The 22647-nt window shown below is 45.9% G+C and overlaps 1 protein-coding gene across 3 annotated transcripts in view; it reads right to left on the bottom strand.

The window, feature by feature from the left end:
* Positions 1–22647, bottom strand: part of SCN11A (sodium voltage-gated channel alpha subunit 11) — a 144271-nt gene that overhangs the window by 82489 nt on the left and 39135 nt on the right. For 2 of the 3 annotated variants that reach the window (XM_045037847.1, XM_045037845.1), the window contains exons 2-4: positions 12782–13078; positions 3590–3900; positions 384–502 (exon numbers count right to left, since the gene is read on the bottom strand). In XM_045037847.1, the coding sequence (XP_044893782.1) occupies positions 384–502; positions 3590–3862 (392 nt within the window). In that variant the 5' untranslated portion in view covers positions 3863–3900; positions 12782–13078. Of the gene's footprint in view, positions 1–383; positions 503–3589; positions 3901–4004; positions 4651–12781; positions 13079–22647 lie in introns of those variants that run through there. The other variant, XM_045037846.1, reaches the window with a different exon arrangement.

Raw genomic sequence — 22647 nt, 5'->3', positions numbered from 1 at the left:
TCCAACACAACACCGTTAGCAGGTAAATACAGAGACAGGTAGATGGTTTGCCACCTTTGTCTGGGCCCCAACTTAGATGTTCCTTTCTCCGGGAAGTCCCCCTGGATGCCTCCAAAGCACAGCGGTGCCTCTCCACACTACCGCTCCCAAACTGCCCGACCCACTGAAGACATTGCCTGCCTTTTGGCCCGTCTCCTTCTGAGGCCACAGGATCCCAGGGCAGGGCCAAGCCTTGTTCACACGCAGTAAAAGCACAGCCCCCGCCGTGCAGCCGCAGGCACTCTGCCATTATCGGTTCCAAGAATCAGCTACTTCCCCTCAGTCTGGGGCTCTGGCACTTTTCACATGACCTGGACTTGGCGGAAGATGCAAGGAAAGGATATGAATGGACTGAGATCCTAATGGCTAAACTTCGGATTGGATTGAAAGGCCCAAATACGAACAAGGCACGATTGGCACTGAAGCGATAGATGGTCCTCTTTTTGTTCAACACCATAAACGTCTGCGAAGACAAGCAAACAAATGCCACAAGAATTACGTGCAGTGACGGAACAATATTTATCGCGAGTTAGTTCATTCAGAGGAAATTCAGTGGGACCGCGGACGGAGGCGTGGCTTGGCTTATTATGATCATGACAGTTTCTGATTGGGCTACTGCCCAAGGCACTTTCCCACCGGCCCACGCTGTGACTCTGGACACCAGCAAAACCCTTCGTCTTGTGTCTCCGTCTAGAGAGATAAGAACTAGGAGGGAACTTGAAGAGATGGGGAGTGGTATTGAACATTCACATTCAGCAGATTATTTTAAATTATTTTGATTACGAATAAGAGCTTCGTAACAAAGGTTAGAACAGTCAGGGACCCGGCGAGTCTGTGTGGCTGTACCTGAGCAGTTCTACGCGAGATAGTCTGCCGATCAATTCCAACCCTGAGGATCTTCAACAGAAAAAGTCATCAAGCTTCCCAGACTTGCTCTCCCATTCTCCCCACTGACGTATGAGCAAATCTGCCTCCGGTTCCCAACTGGTGGGGGAGGCCCTACAGAAGGCGTCTGGAAATACATGTGGGTGTTTTTGGCTGTGTGTCACAACGACTGGAGGCTCTACTGGTCTTTAGTGGGTAAGTCTAGGGATGCCGAACCCCGGACAGATCTGCTAAGTGGTACACTGTCCCATCCAAAATGCCCACTGGGCTCCACCGAAGACAACACCAGACGTGTGCCCAATTCTTCCTGGGACCTAGGAATGAGGCAGTGCCTGCGGAAGAACCCATCACTCACAGGGTCTCACATCAACCCCCCGAAACCTCCTTCTTTCCATTTAGCTATAATCTGGCTGTCCCCTTACATGTCCCCAAGGCTGTTGGTTACAAAAGCCTTCACAGAATGAGGGTCATTCCTGTTTCCCCATGGCTCTGCTCCTTTCGGATCTGCAAAAGTACTACTTGGCACGTAATCCAGTATGTTCTTGTACAGGAAAGACAGGCCTTGTCGCCAAGGCCCAATATAGCAGGGTGGGTGCTGCCTTGGCTGAGGTACCAGAACTTCAGCCACTGCCAACCATCAACCTCCCTTTGCTGAGTTGCTGGAACTTACTTGTCTGCTGGCCATCTGGCGGCAGGAAAAAATGGGGCAGGATATTTTCTGTTGCCTCCATAACAAAAGGAAATGGGCCACAGGCTTCTTTGAAAGCTATGAGCTCAGGAGCCCAAGACCCACTTTAGGGATTCTGGGCCCTTCCTTCGGCTAGAGAGACAATTTTAGGGCAGAGAGCAAACCCCTCCTTGAGGCAGGTCACCCCAGATTAATAGGTGGCATGATATGGCTCTGTCTCTGTGTCCCTTGATATTTTATTAATGCCATCTCTCACTGCTTTAAATATTTCAGCTAATGGTGTATTTAACTATACTCACCAGGGTTTAAATTATTAAAATGATAGGTACCCGCTCCTTCTGTCTTCTTGCTGACATATCTCCACCCCTCTCTCTGTAGCTCTTCAAAATGGAAGTTTCAAAAGACAGGAAGTGGCCTTAGACTATCGAAAGAGCCCTTGGGTTTAGGGCCCAGCTTCATCCCTTACTGGTTGCTTGGCCTGTCATAATCCACTTCCCCATCCAGTCTTTGGATTCTCATTTATGAGGTGGAGGGCTAACTATCACATATACCTCACATGACTGCTGAGAACACCAGCCATGCGGGGTCATGGGTGTGCAGAGCTCTAAAAAAGTATCGTGTCTTCTAATTTAAAGGGAGAGCCCAAGCTGAGAAGAGATAGATAGTCCTAGAACATTCAGCCAGGCTGGAACAGAACCTGTCCTCCCAGGACTGTCTGCAGCATACCAAGCTGCCACCTGCTCCAGCCTTGAAGCAGAAGACCTCCAGAAATTAATTCGCATTTAACAACTCTGCCTCCAAGAAGCCCCTGGGATTCTGGGGCATAAGAAGAAGGAGAAATATTGGGGTGTTTTCGTTCCTTCATCTCTCTTCTTCTTTCTTGTCTTTCCCACTCACACCCCACTTTCCTCTATACACACAGTTCCCATTTGGTCTGGTAACCCTAAGTCTGTCCCAATGCAAGGTAACATACCAGGCAATATTTCTCTGGAGAGATCGATTTCTCATGGTTGCCAGCAGAGAATGGTCTCAGCGTCTCATATTTCTAGGACTTCTACCCAAACTTCCTTCCTCTCTGCCCTCAGTCTGGTGAGGTGGGTTTTCCATTCGCTGCTGGATCACACAATGGGATTATTATGGCAAGGTCTTCTGAGCTTTTCTGGATGGTCTGCAGAGGACCGTCCTCACTGTCCCAGGCTTCCAAGCAGCCATCAGAGGAGCCCAGAGCTCACATTTCCTCACTTAGGAGCCCCTTTAAAGAACTTTTACTAGAATTTCCCTGCAACAACTATATTCAGGTAGGTTAAATAGCAAGCCTATCACATATCGGCATGGGATTTACGCAAAATCTCCACCTGCCCACTTGATTACCATATTCTTGAACATCACTTATTGAACTTCTATTATGCATCATGTTGGTGTATGGTTCCAACCTCCAGAATTCTCATTTAATAGCCTAAAAAGCCTATAGCTGGGGAGTTTTTCAAGGAAAACTTATTACTGAATTGGACGCTCCTGGACAGTGATATTCATCTCTCATATCAGTATAATGCTTTACAGTTTATAAGTGCTTCCATGGCCTGTCCATGTTGTAGGAAGCATGCTTTATTCCCATTTTACAGATTAGAAGAATGAGGATTAGGGATTTATCCAAAGTCAAAAAGCCAGTCACTTAAATGGCCTACACCTAATTTTTGTGACTGCTAGTCCAGTCCTCTTTCCTGACACCATTTATGTTTTCTCTGTTTTCCTTTTAACCTTCCCGCTGCCCCCTGGACCTTCTCTTCTTCGCCAAGACATGCATTACAGAGAGAAAATGAAGACTGAAAGAGGGTCTCAGGACTATGGAGGCAATGACAAGTGGTGATAGCAAAGGAGGACAGACACCCCTGCAAACCCCAAGATCAATGTTTGGAGGTTCTTGTGACACCGGTTATAACTGCATGGCTAGAACACCCCAGAACCCCATCCAACTACCTTATGATTTCTGTAGAACGGGTCCAAGTCTTCCAGGGGCCTTGCTATCAGCTCATGGGGAATGTTGCCATAGAGTTTGGGCAACTTCCTGGAGACCTTTAGGTCAAGCTGAGGCCGAGGCTGGGGTTCTGCTGGTGTCTGGTCTTTGCACTTCTTTTTCTCCTTTTGGATGGCAATCCGCTTCTCAATTGTAGCCAGAGTGTCCGAAGTGAAGGGACGGAAATTTCGTTCATCTGGAAAGATCACCGGGTAGCACCTGTCATCCATTTTCATCCTTGGGACAGAGACAAGCAGCAGATCCTCAGAGAGCTCTGGAAGATAGAAATCACACAGCCTGCCCTGGAATTCTGCTCCTTAGGGGGGATGTCATGGGGAGCTATAAGACTGGGTGAGGTGAGGGGGCTTGGGAGCTCACTGATTGTGGGGCAGGCCAGCAGAGGTGACCACCATTGTGGATACAGCAGGAATTCTGGGCGCAGGGAAGACCAAAGCAGGCCATCATTCCTGGAGGACCTAGATATAAGTGGAAAGTTAAGTTCAGGAACAGTGGGCAGAAGAAGCCCAGTCTCTAAAATTGAGACCCAAGCATTGAGCAACACAGTAAGACTGAACCAGCTAAACTACTGAAATGGGGCCTGCAGATGGTGACTAAGTGGCCACAGTGTGAACAGGAGAGGAAAAAATAGGGAATCAAGTGGGACATAAGTATGAGCTGCAAAATCAAAACTATTAAGTGCACACATCTTCTCACATTTGGTCAGCAAAGTTCTTAAAATATGATGAAATGGAAACAAAAAGGCCATAAACACAGGCAAGAACATTTACACTAACACCTCTGATTCCATGCCAACTCTCTTACTTCTGAAACCCAGACCTGGCAGAAGTAAGGATCCAAGAAAGCAGAAATGATTTGCCAACACTAACGGGGTCGCTCTACCACGGGATAATAGCTGTACTGGCCCCTATCCCTGACAACCCTTCTACAAGGACTTTCTCTATACCTTCAAGTTTAAAAGTAGGCTCTGAACGGGGCACCTGGGCGGCTCAGTTGGTTAAGCGTCCAACTTCAGCTCGGGTCATGATCTCACAGTTGGTGAGTTTGAGCCCCGCATCGGGCTCTGTGCTGACAGCTCAGAGCCTGGAGCCTGCTTGGGATCATGTGTCTCCCTCTCTCTCTGCCCCTCCCCTGATCACTTGCGCTCTCGCTCTCTCGCTCTCTCTCAAAAATAAGTAAACATTTAAAGAAACAAAAAAGTAGGCTATGAGAAAAGGCAGGAGGGCTCATGTTAAATGCCTTTATTTCCCATGCCATGCATTGTCTTCCTTTCTTATTTACCTGAATACCAATCTACGATTGACTTCCAAGGCTAAGTTACCGCAGAGAATTACGAGTAATCCAACATAGCACTGGTTTGTTCATTCAGCAACCACATGCGTGGTGTCTGCTCTAAGAACAGTGGTAGGCACTAATGGAAAAACACAACAGTCCCTCCTCCTGGTCCTACAAGTTATGCTCTCCTGGTGTAAGTGGAGAAGACAGATAAAAGGCAGGAAATTCTAAGAGTAAGACAGATGCTGTTATAGGGAGAAATAGAGGGTACTGTGTCTGTGCATGGGATAGGCGTCTAACAAGTCTTGGGGAATCAGGGATGGTCTCCCAAAGCTTTAATGTCTCAGCTGAAACCTGAAGGAGATGTAAGACATAGATAAGCAAAAAGGAGGACATTAGAGTATGGTAGGGGAAACAAGCAGCATATGCAGTGACCCATGGGTGAAAAAGAACATGATGTCCATCAACAAGTTCTATCTGCCATTGTAAAATAGCCAGATAAGGCCCCAGTCAGCATTGAGAGAGGATGTGGGACCCTAGAATCCTAGTGAAAACCATGGACCTCACCCTGACGGTAATGGGGGGTTGCTAAAGAGTGAGTTGCTACTGTTGTTGTTGTTGTTGTTGTTGTTGTTGTTGTTACAGAGGAGTAACCCTATCAGGGTTTCAAAAAAAAAATCCCTCTTACTCATGAGAATAGATAGGACTTGGGACAGGGGCTAAAAGAGGTGAGGAGGTAGAACTGAAGAAATTGTTGCAATGATCGCAACCACTGAGGATGACCTAATGGAGTGGGTAGATTGGAGAGTCACTTTCGAAATAGCCATGGTGAGGGAAAGATTCGAGGGACAGGAAGGAGCTGAGGTTCCCGGCTTGGGCACCAATGGCTTGGTCAGAGGTGCCACTCACTCAGACAGAGAGCACTAGGGAAGGAAGAAGCTTTGGGGGAATAAATTGAGTTTAAAACAGATAAAGCTGAAGCTGTTTATGAACGTGCAAGTAGAGAGAGCCAGGAGGCATTTGAATACAGGGCAATCATAGCTTACACGTTAGCCTCTGAATATAGCATATGAGAAAAAAAAAGCATAGTCAAGTTTCTCTTGGAAATCCCTCAGGAAGGCACCAGACTGAAGAAACATCCCAACTCACTGGCCAACGAGGTCAACACGGCCAGTTTTTCTTCTAGTGCCGGAACCAGTCACCCTTCAGTTATCCACAAACAGAGTGGTCAGGTTGTGTTTAAGGGCCACGATAAAGGCAACATATGTGTCTTTAAAAACACTAAGGGTAATGCAATGCCCATAAGTGTGAGTCATATGTCAACTGAAATGACATATGGAACCTAGATTCACTGCATTCTGTCCCATCCATTCAGCATTAAGCTCTTTGTGGATATGCCTGGATGATGGAATTGGCCACACAGTTTAAATTACTCTCTCTCCCTTCCCACCCCTCCAATCCTCTTCTCTTCCATTCCACTTCCTTCTCTCTTGCAAACATATATTATTGAATTTGTATAAATAAAGTGGGACTATGTGAGACTCTACTGTATTTGGTTCTGGAGCTCATGAAAGACATTTGAGACAGGGATGAAGTCCTCTGCAGTCAACAGCCTATGGATGCTAGTTGATCCTGGAAAATAGATGAGCCTAGAAAGACCCTGGATGGCAAAAGCTTACGCTAAGTTACCGCAAGGAATCCAATACAGGACTGCTACCACAATAAGCAGACTATTAAAGAAGAAACTGTATACTCTGACCCTGTTGTTCTGACCCTAAGCATATTTCACCCAGGTTCTAGCAGAAAAGAGACTTAATGGAAATAAGTAACACAAAATAAAAACTGCACACATTAAAATTGTTTATAGATATATGCATGAAAAGATGCCCAACATCACTCATCATCAGGGAAATGCAAATCAAAACCACAATGAGATAGCACCTCACACTTGTCAGAATGGCTAAAATGAACAACTCAGGAAACAACAGATGTTGGCGAGGATGCTGAGAAAGGGGAAACCTTTTGCACCGCTGTTGGGAATGCAAGCTGCTGCAGCCACTCTGGAAAACAGTATGGAGGTTCCTCAAAAAATTAAAAATAGAGCTACCCTACGAACCAGCAATTGCAATACTAGGAATTTACCCAAAGGATACAAAAATGCTGATTCAAAGGGGCACATGCACCCCAATGTTTATAGCAGCACTACTGACAATAGCCAAAGTATGGAAACAGTCCAAACATCCATTGACTGATGAATGGATAAAGAAGATGTGGTATATATATATATATATATATATATATATATATATATATATAATATATATAATATACAATGGAATGGAATATACAATGGAATACCACTTGGCGATGAAAAAGAATGAATTCTTGACATTTGCAGCAACATGGATGGAACTAGAGTGTATTATGCTAATCAAAATAAGCCAGTCAGAGAAAGACAGATATCATGATTTCATTCATATGTGGAATTTGAGAAAACAACAGATGAACATAAAGGGAAAAAAATAAGATGAAAACAGGGAGGGGTGCAAACCATAAGAGACTCTTAAATACAGAGAACAAACTGAGGGTTGTTGTAGGGGAGGCGGGTGGGGGGATGGGTTAAATGGGTGATGGGCATTAAGGAGGGCACTTTTTGGGATGAGCACTGGGTGTCACACATAAGAGATGAATCACTGGGTTCTACTCCTGATGCCAAGACTACACTGTATGCTAACTAACTTGAATTTGAATTAAAAATGAATACATAAATAAAATTTGTTATAGACGTGGAAATAACTAAAGAACCACATGTTAAAGGTAACATTGAAAACTACAAAAATTGACCCAGGAACAAGAGGACTTTAGGGGATACTGGGTGGCTCAGTCCGTTAAGTGTCTGACTCTTGATTTCAGCTCAGGTCATGTTCTCACGGTCATTAGATGAAGCCCAACATTGGGTTCTGTGTTGAGGGCGGATACCGCTTAAGATTCTCTTTCCCTCTCCCTCTGCCCCCCTTCCCCGCTCATGCTCTCTCTCTCTCTCAAATAAAAAATGAAAATAAAAAAAAAATAAAAAAGAGGACTTTATAAAAATTATCAACTCAATCTGAAAAAATAAATCACACACAGTAAAACTGTCTTATAATTGAAAAACATTGATGAATCAAATATTTTTAATAAAAGTAGACTCAGGAAAATTGGACTGTGGAAATAAAGCCTGTGCATGCAAAATTAACTCAATTAATAAATTAATAAAATCAGTATGCATAATTGGTAACATTTGGAACAATTCAAATCTTCATTGTGAAATTTATACCCCAGATACTTGACGCTGAGAATTTTTCTATATAGCGAGTAGACTGCGTTGCACGGAAAAATTGGTTGAAAAATTGGCTACAGTGCAATCTTTCTCAAGCTTTACTAATAATCAAATATGATGGCAAGGTTTGCAGACACTGAGTGATTCTTTACAAAAAAAAATTATTTGGGTATATGCTTCCAAATAATGAAAACAGAATCTCAAAAATGGTGGGCACATGAATTCCAAAACATAGTGTAGCAAACCCAAGAGTGCAGTAAAAAAAAATTCCAGGATAACTGCACTACGATCAGCTTAAAAAGCAATTGATCTAAGAAGAACTAGAAGTCAGAGAGCCCTAAGAAAAACCTTTCAAGTGTAAGTTAAGTTCTCTGTCACAAGGAATATGATTAAGCAAGTGGTTTCTTAATAGGTAAAAAAGAAAGGTAACTAGAAATTCCATCAAAACAACAGCTCTTCAGAAAGTCAGATTTTACGTATGAAGCTGACTAAATGGCTTGAGCAGCTGACAGAAGAGGGAAAAAAGTCCACTTGACCTTGACACTTAGGACATTCTCCTTCATGAAACAGAAGGTCAGTGACATCAGTGACATCAGAGTCCATTCGCATCTCTATGGGTCCAAATAAGATACCAAATATCGGTTTTAGAGACTAGAAGCTACAAATTCATTATATCATAAAAGTTATACACCAGTTTTTTATTTTAACAATCATCCTATAGATAAAGCAGAATTGATTACAATTACAGAATAGAGTTCAAATGACATAAATGTTATAAAATTGTATTGCAAGCTGGAGATGGGGAGCAAAGATGAAGGGATGCTCAGAGCTACAGTTTCCTCATCCTAAGCACCTGAAGAATCAAGACATTCTATAGAAGGTCTGTGGATCAAGCGATACAAGTATAAGTCTATCCCTGAAAATTACGCAGGTAATCCAGCGCAAGACCAAATTAAAAATATGCTAAGTAGCAAAAACTGAAGGAATCCTGGGTACGGAAGAAGGATTACCGTCAGTACACTAAATTCCTCATCTCGCACAGGGGCAATTCAATACCTGTTACTTAAACTTGATGACTCAAGAAATAAAAGCATTAACAGGATCAGTTCGAGTTAGCTAGACAACAACCAGAACACTGAAACACTGAAGGGATTCAAAGTGGGACGGAGGAGATAGGCAGGGGGGGCGGGGCGGGGGGGGCATTTTATTTTTCCTGTGATACCTTTCCCAGCATTTCTTCCTTCTGAGTTATTGGAATTACGTACACCTAAGTGTCACTTTTACAGATTTGCTAAAAGACTAAAAATCCTTCCAGGCCTCCAAGCATCCTCGGATTTAAAACAGAGAGTCAAAATATCAGGTACAATGACAGGCTCTAAACTAACTCGAGTCCTAAAGGAAGCAAGCAGAATCTCAAGTTGAAGTCCAAAGCAGGAGGCCAGTGCCGTGTGAATTATGATGTGATAGGGAAACCACAGAGACCAGGAGCCCCCACCCCTCCCCCCCAGAAGGCTCTGCCAGACCTCCCTGAGGGGATGCCCTAGACTGGCTGGAGGGCTCCCCGTCAGAGGGGGCTCTGTCCCTGCTCCTCTAAGGACTGGCCCTCAGCAGGCTCACAGGCCCACAGGCCCACGCTTGCCAGATAAAAAACAAGCTCCCATCCGGGGAAACAGGGCTGAAGCTTCATTCCCTAAGCAGAGAGCTTAAATTACTCAGGGAATTCACTTGCAGTTAAGATCAGGTCGCTCCGGGCTTTGTGTCCAATCTACAAGCCTTACAGAGGCATTAGATCTGAACTCCAATTGCTCGCTCATTCATGCTCTGGGCACGGGCAATGCAAAATGATTTAAAACACCATTCCAGGCCCCAAGGGTCTTACAGTGGGGTGGGCACCTGGGTGAGTCAGGGACCGAGGCTGAAACCACACAGTGAATACGGCTGCACTAGCGGGGAACCCGAGGTGCTGTGGGAGCCCAGAGGACAACGTGGTTATGAAGAATCGGAAATCACTGAGCTGGGAGGATGGAGGGAGGTGTGAGCATGTGTGAAAACACTGAGGGTAGCAAACGGCTTCTTTCCCCTATTTATGACTCTACCAGTCATAAAAGTTGAGTAACCTCATTGTGCTGCACATCTGCAGTTTGCGCTCCAAGCCTCTCCCTGTCCTTCTCCTCCTTGCTCAGTGCCTGTGCAGCCGATCCACGTGGACCCCTCAGTGGGAGCCCCTGAATTCTGGCTTCTGGTTCGGTTTGGCCAGTGGGAGGCACCAGCAAGAGACCCAGAGAATGGTGGAGAGTGAGGTCAGGATTTTCCTTCCCGGCTCTCTCCCCAGTGGTGGCCATGCGCCACGGCTCCTGCCCGGTGGCCCATCCACACGGCTCTCTCTGGTTCTGTAACACCTCCCTCCCCCGGCCCCTTCAGATGTGTGTGTAAGGCACCCCATTCTCACCACCCCTGAGAACTGCACCCTCACCGGTTGCTGCTACTGAGCTCTGCCTGTACCTTTTAAAAAAAAAAAAAAGTCCCTTTAATAAAATATCCTCGAAATGCCCAGTTTGAATGTGCCATCTGCTTCCTGCCAGGGCTCTGGCTGATGGAATCATCCATTAAATAAAATTTAGAAAACAAGAAAAGGAAATGATCGCCCACAAACCAAAGCCACCTAGCACATGCAAGTTTTAACATTTTGGTATATTTCTGTTCCGCGGTCTTTTTTCCATATATTTACACTGCTGGCATTGTCATGCATAGGCAATTTTATCTCGTGAACTTTTCAATTAATGTGATATTGCGAACATTTTTGCAAAGATAGGTATCACTTAATGGCATCTACCCTGTTCCAGGTAAAATTTTAAGTGTGCTAACACACATTATCTCCGTTAAGCCTCAGAACAATCTCATGAGATAAATATTAACCTTGAGGGGTTTCTGAAAGGAAATGTTCATCTGGAATGAAGGTGAATTATTTGTGGCCTTCTCTTAAGAGGCAGGGGTTTTAACCTTATACCTTCCTTGGCTAGAGTTTCTCTCCAGCTCTCTCTGTTAGTAGGAGAAAGGACAAACCGACCCTCACACTTGACCCTAACCAGTAGGGGAGGCCATTGGGCAAGTCACCAAAGGTTTGCAACCCAAAGCCTTTCGATGTGGATCTGGTCCACACAACCTGAGACGCAACACTGTGGTTAATAAAAGCTATACACTATGGGCCAAGCACTGGGCCAAATGCTTTAGATGGATCATCTCTCATAATCTCTCCTAACTTCCCAGGAAATCTACAAGGTAGATATTGTTATATCGCCCCCATTCTACAGAAGAAAGCACAAGGCTGTAAAGGAATTGGGAGGCTCGCCTAAGATCACATACGGAAGTGCCAGAGAATCTCAATCCCAAGTAATCACCACTGTGCAATCCACCTACCTGCCTAGTTCTTCATAGTCCAAGCTAAGACAACCCAAGAAGGTGAGAGAAGGGAGTCAGAAGGAGAAAGCCACACAGCTTCCAGCTGGGCTGGGTGGGGTCTATGACATCCTCACTGTGTGACGTGCTTCCCAGGACATCAGCCTTACTGCCACAGCCTCACATGTCACTCCCTCGGGCATCCCACCACCCCCACCGTGACACTGTCTCATCCACCCAAGCCAGACAGCCCGATGGTAACGTACCCTATAAGACGCCCCTTTGTCCATTTTGGGTGGTGGTCTGAACAACAAGATCTTAACTCTGGTGACACACAAACCATGTCCATTAACACAGGTTACAAATAAATAATGGCCCCTTCGTCCTTCCTAGATCCCACAAGAAGATCAGAAAACAAATGAACATGAATAAACTTTCATTGATCTCAATCCAAAATCAATCCCAGGTTGATGAGCTTACTACCTCTTCAGAAAAAAAAAAAAATTTTTTTTAAGTACACATTAATTTCTGATTAAGTTAATTGGCCACAGGGAACTCAGAAACTATTTGGAGGGTCTGCACTGCAGTCTCGGGATAGAAGACTTGAGCACATCTTTTCTAGAAAAACCCAATTCCTGACATGAAGTCCGGTGTTGTGAGCACCTATCCCAGGCAGCCATCTCCCATCCCCCCTGGCCCCATGTCTTCTCAGAGCACTTGAATGGAGGAGAAGCACCCGATGGACCCCATCACCCGAGCCGTGTATCTTGTACCTGGTCCCTGACTCTGATCTGAGTAGGACGTGGTTACAAGAGGCCTGTACTCCATCCTGATGGAAAACACAGAGCAAGTTCCGTAGTGACAGGTCTAGCCTCGAAAGCCCAGAAGAACAGGGATGCCACCGGCCCAGAGGACTTACCTGCCTTGGGAAGGCGGCTCCGGACAGCAGCCCCTCTCAAAGCTCTCCACGGAGCAAGTCTCACAGAGCCTGAGCCTCTGCTCCTGGCAGTTGGAGGCCTTCTGGGAGGGGCAGCTCGGAAGCTGGGTGGAGAGTGTTGAGGAAGGCAAATGGGAACACAGCCAAAGTGATTTTAAAGAATCGTGTAGGAAACCCTGTAACCAGAGAAGTGACTGAGATGGTACTTACATTTATACTTTGGAAGCATCTGCCTTTAATCAGCGCTTAATCTAACCCTGCAGAGAGCATCATTAATAAAGAAACAGGTTGTTTTTTTTCTTTGGCCTCGTCCAAGTGGGTGAGAGAACAGCGAAGAGTCTAGCTGAAAAGCCACGCCGCTCAGCCTGGAGGCCACCTGACCCAGGCGCTCCGGCTTCTTGCCCCCCGGAACCTGCCAAGGCCCACGATGTGAAATGGTTCATAAGGCGCCCGGTCGGCTGCTCCTCCCTTCTTTTCTCTCGGGCCATCAACACCGAGGGTTCAGACCTGTGAAAAGACATGCTTACCTAGGTGGTTGTCACCAGGGACGCCAAGCACATCCCTTGGCCACCAAAGCGATGCGACAATGATCTGTCACCAAACCCCAAACTCCCCCAACTTCGCTTTTGTTTTATTAATTCTTGGGGAAAACTTAGATCTCTTTGGGAAGTGTGGCACCATAAGCTATTTTCAGCCGCTGTCCCCTTCCAGAGGCTAGCTGACAACCAGTTGAGATAAACGATACAAGATGTTTATACGGGGGCAGGAGGCAGGAAGTAGGTGTTTAAAGGAGTGCTGGATTGCAATTACAGGCAGATTTCGGTCCTGTCAGAAGTGGCACTGAACACTCGTCAAAAGAACTGGGCATAAATCCCAGCTCTACCGCTAAAGCTGCATGATATTGGATGAAGCACTCAATTTCCCTGAGCCTTAATTTTCTTCGCATAAAATGGGATCATTCTTTCAAACCTCCTTAGCCTTAAGAAGCAAATATGATAATAGCTACAAAAACACTGTGCAAACACCGGATATGAGTATCTTCATTTTTAAGAGGGAAAAGGCCTCGTTGCTTTTCTCCCCCTACTGACTCAACACCTAAATCCCACGCAGCCACACTGAAGTCACAGACATGGGATTAGTGCTGGGCTTGGCACAATGTATATGCCCTGACTTTTTAAAGCAGTGATCAGAAATTCTAAACCGCTGTCTGATTTCAGGGCGATTCTCAGAATAAGAGAAGACCAGTGAAGAGGAAAAGGATGTAGAGCTAATAAATAAGCATTTTTTTTACATGGTTAAAAATGTGTGTGTCTGAAGAGGTTAAAGGAGGCCTCTAAATCCATTATCTTAAAAGGCCCTGGCTTTTTTTTAAATATAAACTCTTGGCAAATATTATTTTCCTAAGCTATTAAGTCATTTTCTGACTTCCCACTCTGAAGTCTCAGAGAACATCCTAGCTTCTGTCTTCAAGGTAAATGCAAATGATTCCAAATGTAAGGACTTCCAAAGAGTAATACACCAACGCAGGCCACAGAAGCAGCATGGGGTTTGCATGCAGGACGTTCCCCAGACTCGCCTCTCCTGCGGAGCACTTGGGGAAAGCGAATGTGCACCTGAAGGCTGGAGCAGAGCCCCTGTGCTGAGTCTGCATTATAAGGGGATGCTAACAGCAGCACGTGGGCAGGATGCCCCCACATCTGCTGTATCCCTGGAGCACTGTCACCTCCCTTGGGTGCTAGCAGGGAGCAAGATCCTGACGGTCTCAGTCTTTCCATCTGATAGGCTGACCAGCTTTGACATCAGTGGCCAAGTAGGGATCATCAGCTTTAGCAGCAGCCACACACCCATCTGTTTATTGAACAAAGATGACATTGAACCTCTATTACTGCAGAACGCCTGGAAATACCAAAACAGGACCTGAGTCCTTGAGGAGCGTGCAGCCTCCTGCATGGGAAAGAAAGATGTACGAAGAACTAAAAACAAGACAGAGGGCTTCAAGAAGCTGCAAGCAAGATGCAGAGGCCTTCACAGAAGGGAGCAGAGAGCCTTGGGAAGGCTTCCAAGAGGAGGTGCGAATTTGAGCTGAGGCTGAGAAGATGAATGAGAACTCAGTATGCAGAGCAGGTAGGGATGGACCTTCCCGGAAAAGCCTGAGCAAGGACACACAGGCCGGCAAGGACAGGACGTGTGTAGAGAACCTCAGGTTGTTCCGTGAGGATGAAGTGGTGACAAAGAAGAGGATACAGAAGAGGGGGAGGCTTTGCGTGGCCTTGAGCACCACTTGACTACCACTCGGGAGTTTGAACTTGAACTTGCATGGAGTCACAGGCATGGTGCCGGCACAGCCTTAAGCTTCTGATGATGTATACCCACCAAGTCTTCCGTTTCCCTAATGCGCACCACCACCGATATCTCACCGACAGTAAGGCATCCGTGCAAATAAACAATGTTCACGGATAATGCCGAGGGTTCGACGTATGCCACAGCAGGTGTGGGCAGCCGAAGTGAGCGGCACGTGTGCGGGAAGACTTGGGAGGGAGCAAACTAACCCGGGGGAACTGGCTGTGACCTATTTAGCTGAAATCGGAGGTAGTCCGAGGAAATGTAGCAGTGGGTACCAAAAGCAGCCGCTCTAGTCAGAGACCTCCTAAAAGCTGGTTCCTATATATTCTTCCCTTCCCCGATGCCACACGGTCAGCCAAAGGCTCGTACAAGCATGTAGGGACTGAGCGAAGGCTTCAATGTCCAGCTCGTGAGGCCTTGTGCAACACAGGAGTGAAGACGGCCCCATCGCCTAACTCCTACCGTTCATTGCTGGAGCCTGCATTTAGCATTTAGTCCACAGAGCTTCCACTGTCTGATATGCATGCTGACATGATGCATATTTCTGATATGTAACCGTGAGGACTCTTTGGGTTGCAGCTAACAAAATCCTAACCCTGGCGTTTAGTATAAGCAGAAAAGAGATTTTATTGGCAGGGATCAGGGGTGTCGCACAGAATCCAAGGGACGAATGGCTGTGGCCCCTGACGGAAAAGCCGAAGTCCAGCAGGAAACTCAGGAAGCTCTGTCTCTCCTCATCTCCTGTTCCTGTTGCTGTTCCCCAGCCCCTGTGCTCCCTTTTCTGCTGTACATGAGTTTTCTGTGATCCTAGTTGACCCGGCAGAAAATGGCATCTCAACCTCTGCGTTGAAATGTGGAGCCTTTCCATTCTGGGAGGCAAAATCCCTGGGGAAGGATCTGCATGACCCCACTCGGCTCCGAGGCCTGACTCTAAACCGATCAACAGAGGTCAGGGCGCTGGAGGTTGGCCACTCCCACTGCCAACCAGAATGGATCCAGGGGGAGCAGCTCCTGGAGAACCCCAAATGGGGACAGCACCAACATCACCATGTTTTAAGGATCAAATGAGGCAACATGTGTGAACTTCTCTCTGTACAGTCCTACACGATATACAAAGAGACAACTTTATCGTTCTTGGGGAACCACAAGACCTGGCCTGGAATCCTGCCTTGTTGTGCCACCTAAAAGCCATGTGATCTCTTTTTCAACGTTCTCTAAATCTTGGTTTCTTCGTCCAGAAGCGGCACTGATAACGCCTGCTGTAGGCAGCATTTGTGAGACTTAACTGATCAGGGGCTACCGCTTTTGTGCACTGTAAAGTACAAGCTGAAATGAACGCAGGCTCCTTGCGGTGAGAGTCAGCGTTCCCCTGTGTGGTCGCCCACTGACTTTACCACCCCACCCCCATAGATACAAATACACACAAGCTCCAACGTCTTTATGTCTTTATGCCCACCGCAGCCCCTACCCTTTTTAATCCCCAGCAAGTAGTCGCTACAGTGTATTGCTAACTTATTTGTGTAGGAGGGAGAGGGGAAGAGGTAGAGGGAGGGAGCGAAGGACGGAGGGAGGGGGGAAACAAGGCAGGCAGACAGGCATGCCGCCAGCCCAAGGCTGGGATAGGTGGCCAAGTCTATAAGGAAGCCCAGGGAAGGGACTGGCTGGAAGTCAAAAAGGATATAATTAACTTAAGAATCACAATAAACTTGTAGCCACACTTAATAGGTTTCAAATATTTTCTCAATTTACCCTGGCTTCATTCTTCTCGGTGGTTTGCCCGTGTGGAGGAGGAAGGGAAGGAAAGGAATACAGGCAAGGAAAAGTCTTAAAGGGACAGCACCCCCAAGCCTGTAAAGGAGTGGGACCGGTCTAGGCTTTGAACAAAACACGCAGAGGCCTGCCTGACATCAGACCTCTGCACAGCTCTCCTTCAGAGAATAGACAGAGGAGGGGGGTTGAGCTGTAGTGACAGGAAGAAACACATCTACCTATGAAGCTGTCTTGACCCAACTGCCTCCCCACCCTGCTCCCGGCCGCCCTCCCCCACCCCCTCCCCAGCAGCCCTTAATCCCCTAGGGGTTGAAGGTGGTCTCAGGACTGCAGTTCAGCAGGTTTGCCTCAGGATGCCCCCCCCCCCCCCCCCCCGTTTTGTCATTTCAGCGTCTTCTCTGCTTTTCCCTGACTGGGCAGAAAGTGGATGTTGGTATTTCTGGAGCAAATGTAAAGCCATCTGGAAATGAATTCACCGTGTGCAACAGAAGAGAAACGAGGTCTTCTGAGGTTCAAGTTCAGAAACAGAAGGGGGGTCCCAGGAGAAGCCCGAAGACGTTCCTCCTCTGCCTCCCCTGGCCTCGGGTTAAGTGCTTCACGCCAAAGCCTAAACTTGATGCTATTCCGGTCTCTTTAAAACCCTCAGCACAGTAGCTCCTCTGGCCCCCCCGCTGAAAAACGTGGCCCGACCCAAACCTCTAGGAGGGCTGGAGCCTGTGGCCGTCGGTGGCCATCGGTGGCCATCGGCGGCCATCTAGAGAAGGTAGCCTTTTAACTGTAGCACCGATGTCAGCGGTCTGTCCCTCCCAACGTCTCCTGGACTCACCCCGGCTGTCCCTTGCTTCTGGCTCTGGGGAAATCTCTCTTGGCCTTCCCCAGCCCCCCTGGGCCCTCAAGTCTTTGTATTCACTTCAACATCCTGCCATCTTTCCCCTCAAGAATGAGGCACATTTCTTTCCAAGCCTTGAGCATCACGGTTTCAAAGACGCCCCCTCAATTTTTTTACCCGCAGGCCCTCGGGTCTCACCTGCCATCTCAAGTGATTTATCTGAGCATTTCTTTCGAGCAAATAATACGCTCTCTGCAAAAGAAATGTGGTAAAAAAACATACTTGGGAATTAAAGGTAATACTATCTTATTGCCATACTTGGGAATTAAAGGTAATACTGTCTTATTTTGTCTGCCATCGGTTTTACGTTTAACTTTAGAAATCAAAATGGACGCCGCAAATCCTCATGTTTTTGAGGCCTCGTTTTTAAGACAGTTTAGTCTTAAATGACACCATGAAGCGAGTACGTGTGTAGACGTTCCTAGATGCCTGGGGAGTCAGACCACTGGGGTGCAGCTTCCCCCCCTCTGCTCCTCTCCGCTCTCTGGAATTATCTGTGCCCCGACCAGTCCAACCTGTCAGCACCTCAGCCCCTGGAGGCCAGTGAGACCACTCTCCCACAGCACCCAGCATGAATTTCCTTCTGAGAAGGGGCCGGCTCAGTGGGTCGGTGGGCCCTGACCATGGGACCTTCCGTGTGTCCCCAGAGGCCTAGGACCTTGCTCAAGAGGAAGGGCCTTCCTGGGTGCTCCCTCAGCCCCTCTGAAGGCCCAGGATTCCCTACCTCCCCGTCCTTGGGCCCATCCTCCACTATCAAGGAGCCTGGCAGACCTCAAGGTGAGGACAGAGCTGCTCCCCGTAGTGGGGCTGAGGGTCACACAGCGTCAGTGACTCAAAGCTATCGCCCCTGCTGCACCAAGTCTGTTATTATCGCCCCAGGCTCAAGTCCAGAACACAAGTGTCTGATGAGGCTCCCTGAGAGCCCAGGTATGCATTCACACACACACACACACACACACACACACACACACACACACACTCATTCACACAACCCAGCAAACAGAGACGTGACAGTAAATAACACCAAGAAAACCTAAAACTTCGTTGGGGCCATTACCTGATTTCTTCTATAAGAGTGTGCTCCCCACACCCCCAAACACCAGGAGGCTAAGAAAGGGAGGCTCACAGGCCAGGTGATCCCAAAGAGGAGACAAACTAGCACGCAGGCAGACAAAGGGCCGCCCTGAGCAGCCCTGGCTTGGTTAAGGCTCACCTCCCTGACCTTTACTTACCTCCCTTGTGCCAGCTGGAGGCTCACATTCAAAGCCACACCTGTGCTCCTGCCAGTCCCCTGCCCACCTGCCCTCCCCGCTACCTCCTCCTGGAATCCACACCAACATTCGGAACTTAGGTGACGCCCCCTCCTCTAGGGAGCTTTTCTCATAGCCAGGTCGCACTTTGCTGACACTGACTGGCCTCCCCCTTCCTCCTCTGACCATTCCCTGTTGGATGAGCCTCGTCACCCTATTTGAAGGCTGGTGCAGGGCAAAGGCTGCGTCCTCTTCCCTTGCATCTCTCAGCACCTCGCTCTCTGGGTGCCCATGAATTAGCATTCAAGCTCCTTATTAAATGGGATGAAGGAAGCTAGATGAGGGATGGCTCAGCTGCTTCCAGAAAGACCCTTGTGCTTCAGAGCTCGAGGAAAGCAGGAGGAGGGCGGGAGAGAGGGAGAGGGAGGGAAGGAAAGGCTCACTAAAAGCTTCTCGAATACACAGAAGAGCTGAGCATCAGAACAAAGACTCATTTAAAAGGGCAAAGGAAACACTAGATGGCTGTTAATGGTGAACTGAATATGATAAATTATTGCTTAAATCACTTGGTTTCACTCCTTGTTGTTATGCACAGTTAATTGGAGGGAACGCTGAGCCTGCCGAACAGGGTGGGAGACGGCAGCAATCTCAGGCTTGCAGCTTCTCTAGGACCGCAAAGCCATCGCGCAGGGGTGACAAGCATGGAGCCAACCCCACTCCCTAGCCCCCTGCGGTGGCCAGGTCCCCTTACCCACACTCTGGTCCCCAGCGGCTGTAGCTGTTTGCAGCCAAGTCTCCTAAGGGAGAGAGAATCAGAGGGGTGAGCTGAGTGGCAGGAGGTCACCTTATGATCCCCCAGGCTCTGAACACCAACCTTGCCCCATGGGGCCCTACTCAGATGTCTCTCACCCTAAAGAAAGCCAGGTGGCTTCAACAGCAGATTCAATCTCTGTTCAAAAACTTGGATTTTGACTGTTATTTCTTATGTTTCTATTCTATTTCCTATATATATCCCGAGTTCCTACCAAATTATAAAGCGCTTAGTGGGAGAGAGGGTTAAGGAGACCCAGAAATAAGTAAGACGCAGCTTCTGCCTTCACTCAGCTGAGAGAACAGACATGGAACTCACTGGCTGCATAGAAAAAAAAAAAATCTCTCTAACATTTAATTTAAGACAAAGGATCTGTTAGAGTCTGGGATTTTATTGACAATCCTGTGGCCGAAGGAAGAAGAAGCAGGCAAAGCTAGCCTGATAACAACATCGGCAAAGAAAGAAGTTTTGATACATTTAGAACTGTTACACACTAGATTTTCACAAGTAATGTTTACATGACAATTAGCTAGCAAGGCTTGGAGAGTTACAGTTACCTGATATGGGAGACGACATTCAAATGTTGAAGTCTACCCATCTACGAGATAGTTTAACCAATACTATCAAGAGACATTTTTATGGTTACAGAAATAAAAAACAAGGGTTATATAAGACATAGCACAAGTAGAAGGTTGAAGACCCTGCCCCTTTTCCTAAACGTGGATTTAAATTTATATTTAATCTTATGTTTAAAGACTGTTCTCAACCTTCAGTTTTATCACAGGAAAAACTTTTTAATTGCTGTACTCCTTTCATGAAGCTTTTGTGTAAATACATGTTATCTCAGGAGAAAAAGCTTTTTCACAGGACTATTAATTAGAGGTTCACAGACTCTCCTTACAGTCAGGAGTCAGTACTGGGAGAAAAAAAATAATTAATATATATATACATATATATATTAATTATTTTTTATAATGATAAAATTACATGTATACATAAAATTTTATAATTATAAAATTATATAAAATACATGTATATATAAAAAATATATGTATATACGTGTATACGTGTATATATATACACAATATATATATACATGTATATATATACATGTATATATATACAGTGTGTATATATAATACACATATATATAATACATGTGTGTATATATATATATATATATATATATATATGGAGAGTTAGATACCTTGAAAATTTCTTGTATTTGAAACAACTAATATACTGGATAAAACATTAAAAGATGAAAAATTAAAATATTTAAAAAGCTCGAAGGACTCTACAGATAAAGACAAAACAGAAACCCTTGGATGCAAAAGAGTGTTGGAACCAGCTTTTACCTAAAGGATCTCTGCCAAGCCTTAGAGACCTTATGTGTCCAATAGACGGCTGCACAGTGTGTGGGGCAGGACAGAAAGCCTAGGGCTTATCTAAAGTGGGATGTGTCAGAACAGTCCACTGTATAAGGCGGAAGCCTCAAAGCGCTTACACCCACAATGCACAGTAAACAAGAAATAAAATCTGCCTCTAGAAGGAGTCTGGCAGAAGCAAACACAAATCCTTTCAGGAGAAATTCCACTGTGATCCAGGGCCTCAAGCAATTCCCACAATAATGTTTTAATAAAACTCAGCAGTGCACAATCAAAATCACAAAACATGGAAGGAAATAAGTCACCAAGAGCAAGAACCAGTCAAAGCAACAGACAACACAAAGATTTCAGGTGGTAGAATTATCTGACAGGAAATTTAGGAACTGATTTTAAAAAGCTTAAAAATATGAGGGAGCAAGAGACTGTAAATAATGATCTTTGCAAATTTTAAGATGAAACAAAAAATGTCTAGAAAGTAAAACATTTACTAACTGCAATTAGAAATGCAATATACAAGTAAAGCAGCAGATTAGACACATATAAAGAGAAAAACTTTAAACTGGAAGATAAATATAAGGAAATTAGAACAAAGAGCAGCACAGGATGTAAAATTAGTAAGAGGGGTTAGGAGATATGGAAGATAAATTAAGCCTAACATAAGTTCGTATTGAAGTTCCAAAAGGAAAAAATAGGATAAAGAAAAGAACGTTCAAAGTACAGTTGGCAGAAATTCCCAGAACTGTTAGAAAACATTAATCTTTAAGTCCAAGAGGCTCAATAAATCCAAAGAAGGGAAAAAAAATTTTAATAAAAAAAAAAATTTCAGAACCTCCAAAGTAACTAGAAGCTTCCATGGAGAAAAGACAGATCATGTACCAACGGATGGTGATGTAATTGACGGTTAACAACTCAACAGCAAAAAAATAATCCGGGAAGGAACCGAATAAAACATCCAATGGAATGGGAGAGAGAAAAAAAAAGTCAACCTGAAATTCCATGTTGACAAAACTATCTTTTGAGAACAACAGTGAGATATAGACAATTTTGGACAAAAACTAGGAAAGGTTTCTCAACAAAAGATCCTCACTAAAAATATACTGTAGTAGGATTCTCACACAGTCGTGACACCAAGACTTTTCTGTCCAGGAAGCAACTTTATTCCTGCCGGCCCCGCTCAGGCTCAGTTGGGTTCCTACCTGAAGAACTGAGCCCCACAGGCCACGAGGTAGCCTCTTTTATATACATTTTCTATTTCTTTGTCTCCCATATATGGTAACACACAAACATGCAGTCTGATCAAGTGGTCTCATGTTACAAGGTCCTATAGCCAGGTTGCCTTGAGTTGTTTGTTTGTTTCTTTGTTTGTTTCCTCTCCTTAGGGAGGGAACTCTGCCACAATCCCTCAAGCCAAAGAAAAATTTTCCCAGATGGAAAGTCTGAGACACATGAAACGATATTGAGTAAAAATATGTTTTTAAAACATCTTTTTAATGTGTATTTCTGAGACAGAGAGAGACAGAACATGAGCAGGGGAGGGGCAGAGAGAGAGAGAGACACAGAAACCGAAGCAGGCTCCAGGCTCCGAGCTGTCAGCACAGAGCCCGACGCGGGGCTTGAACTCACAG

This window comes from Felis catus, chromosome C2, assembly GCF_018350175.1.
Source record: "Felis catus isolate Fca126 chromosome C2, F.catus_Fca126_mat1.0, whole genome shotgun sequence".
Lineage (NCBI taxonomy): Eukaryota > Metazoa > Chordata > Mammalia > Carnivora > Felidae > Felis > Felis catus.
The sequence above is the reverse complement of the archived record's forward strand: the minus strand, read 5'-3'. Positions and strand labels throughout refer to the sequence as shown.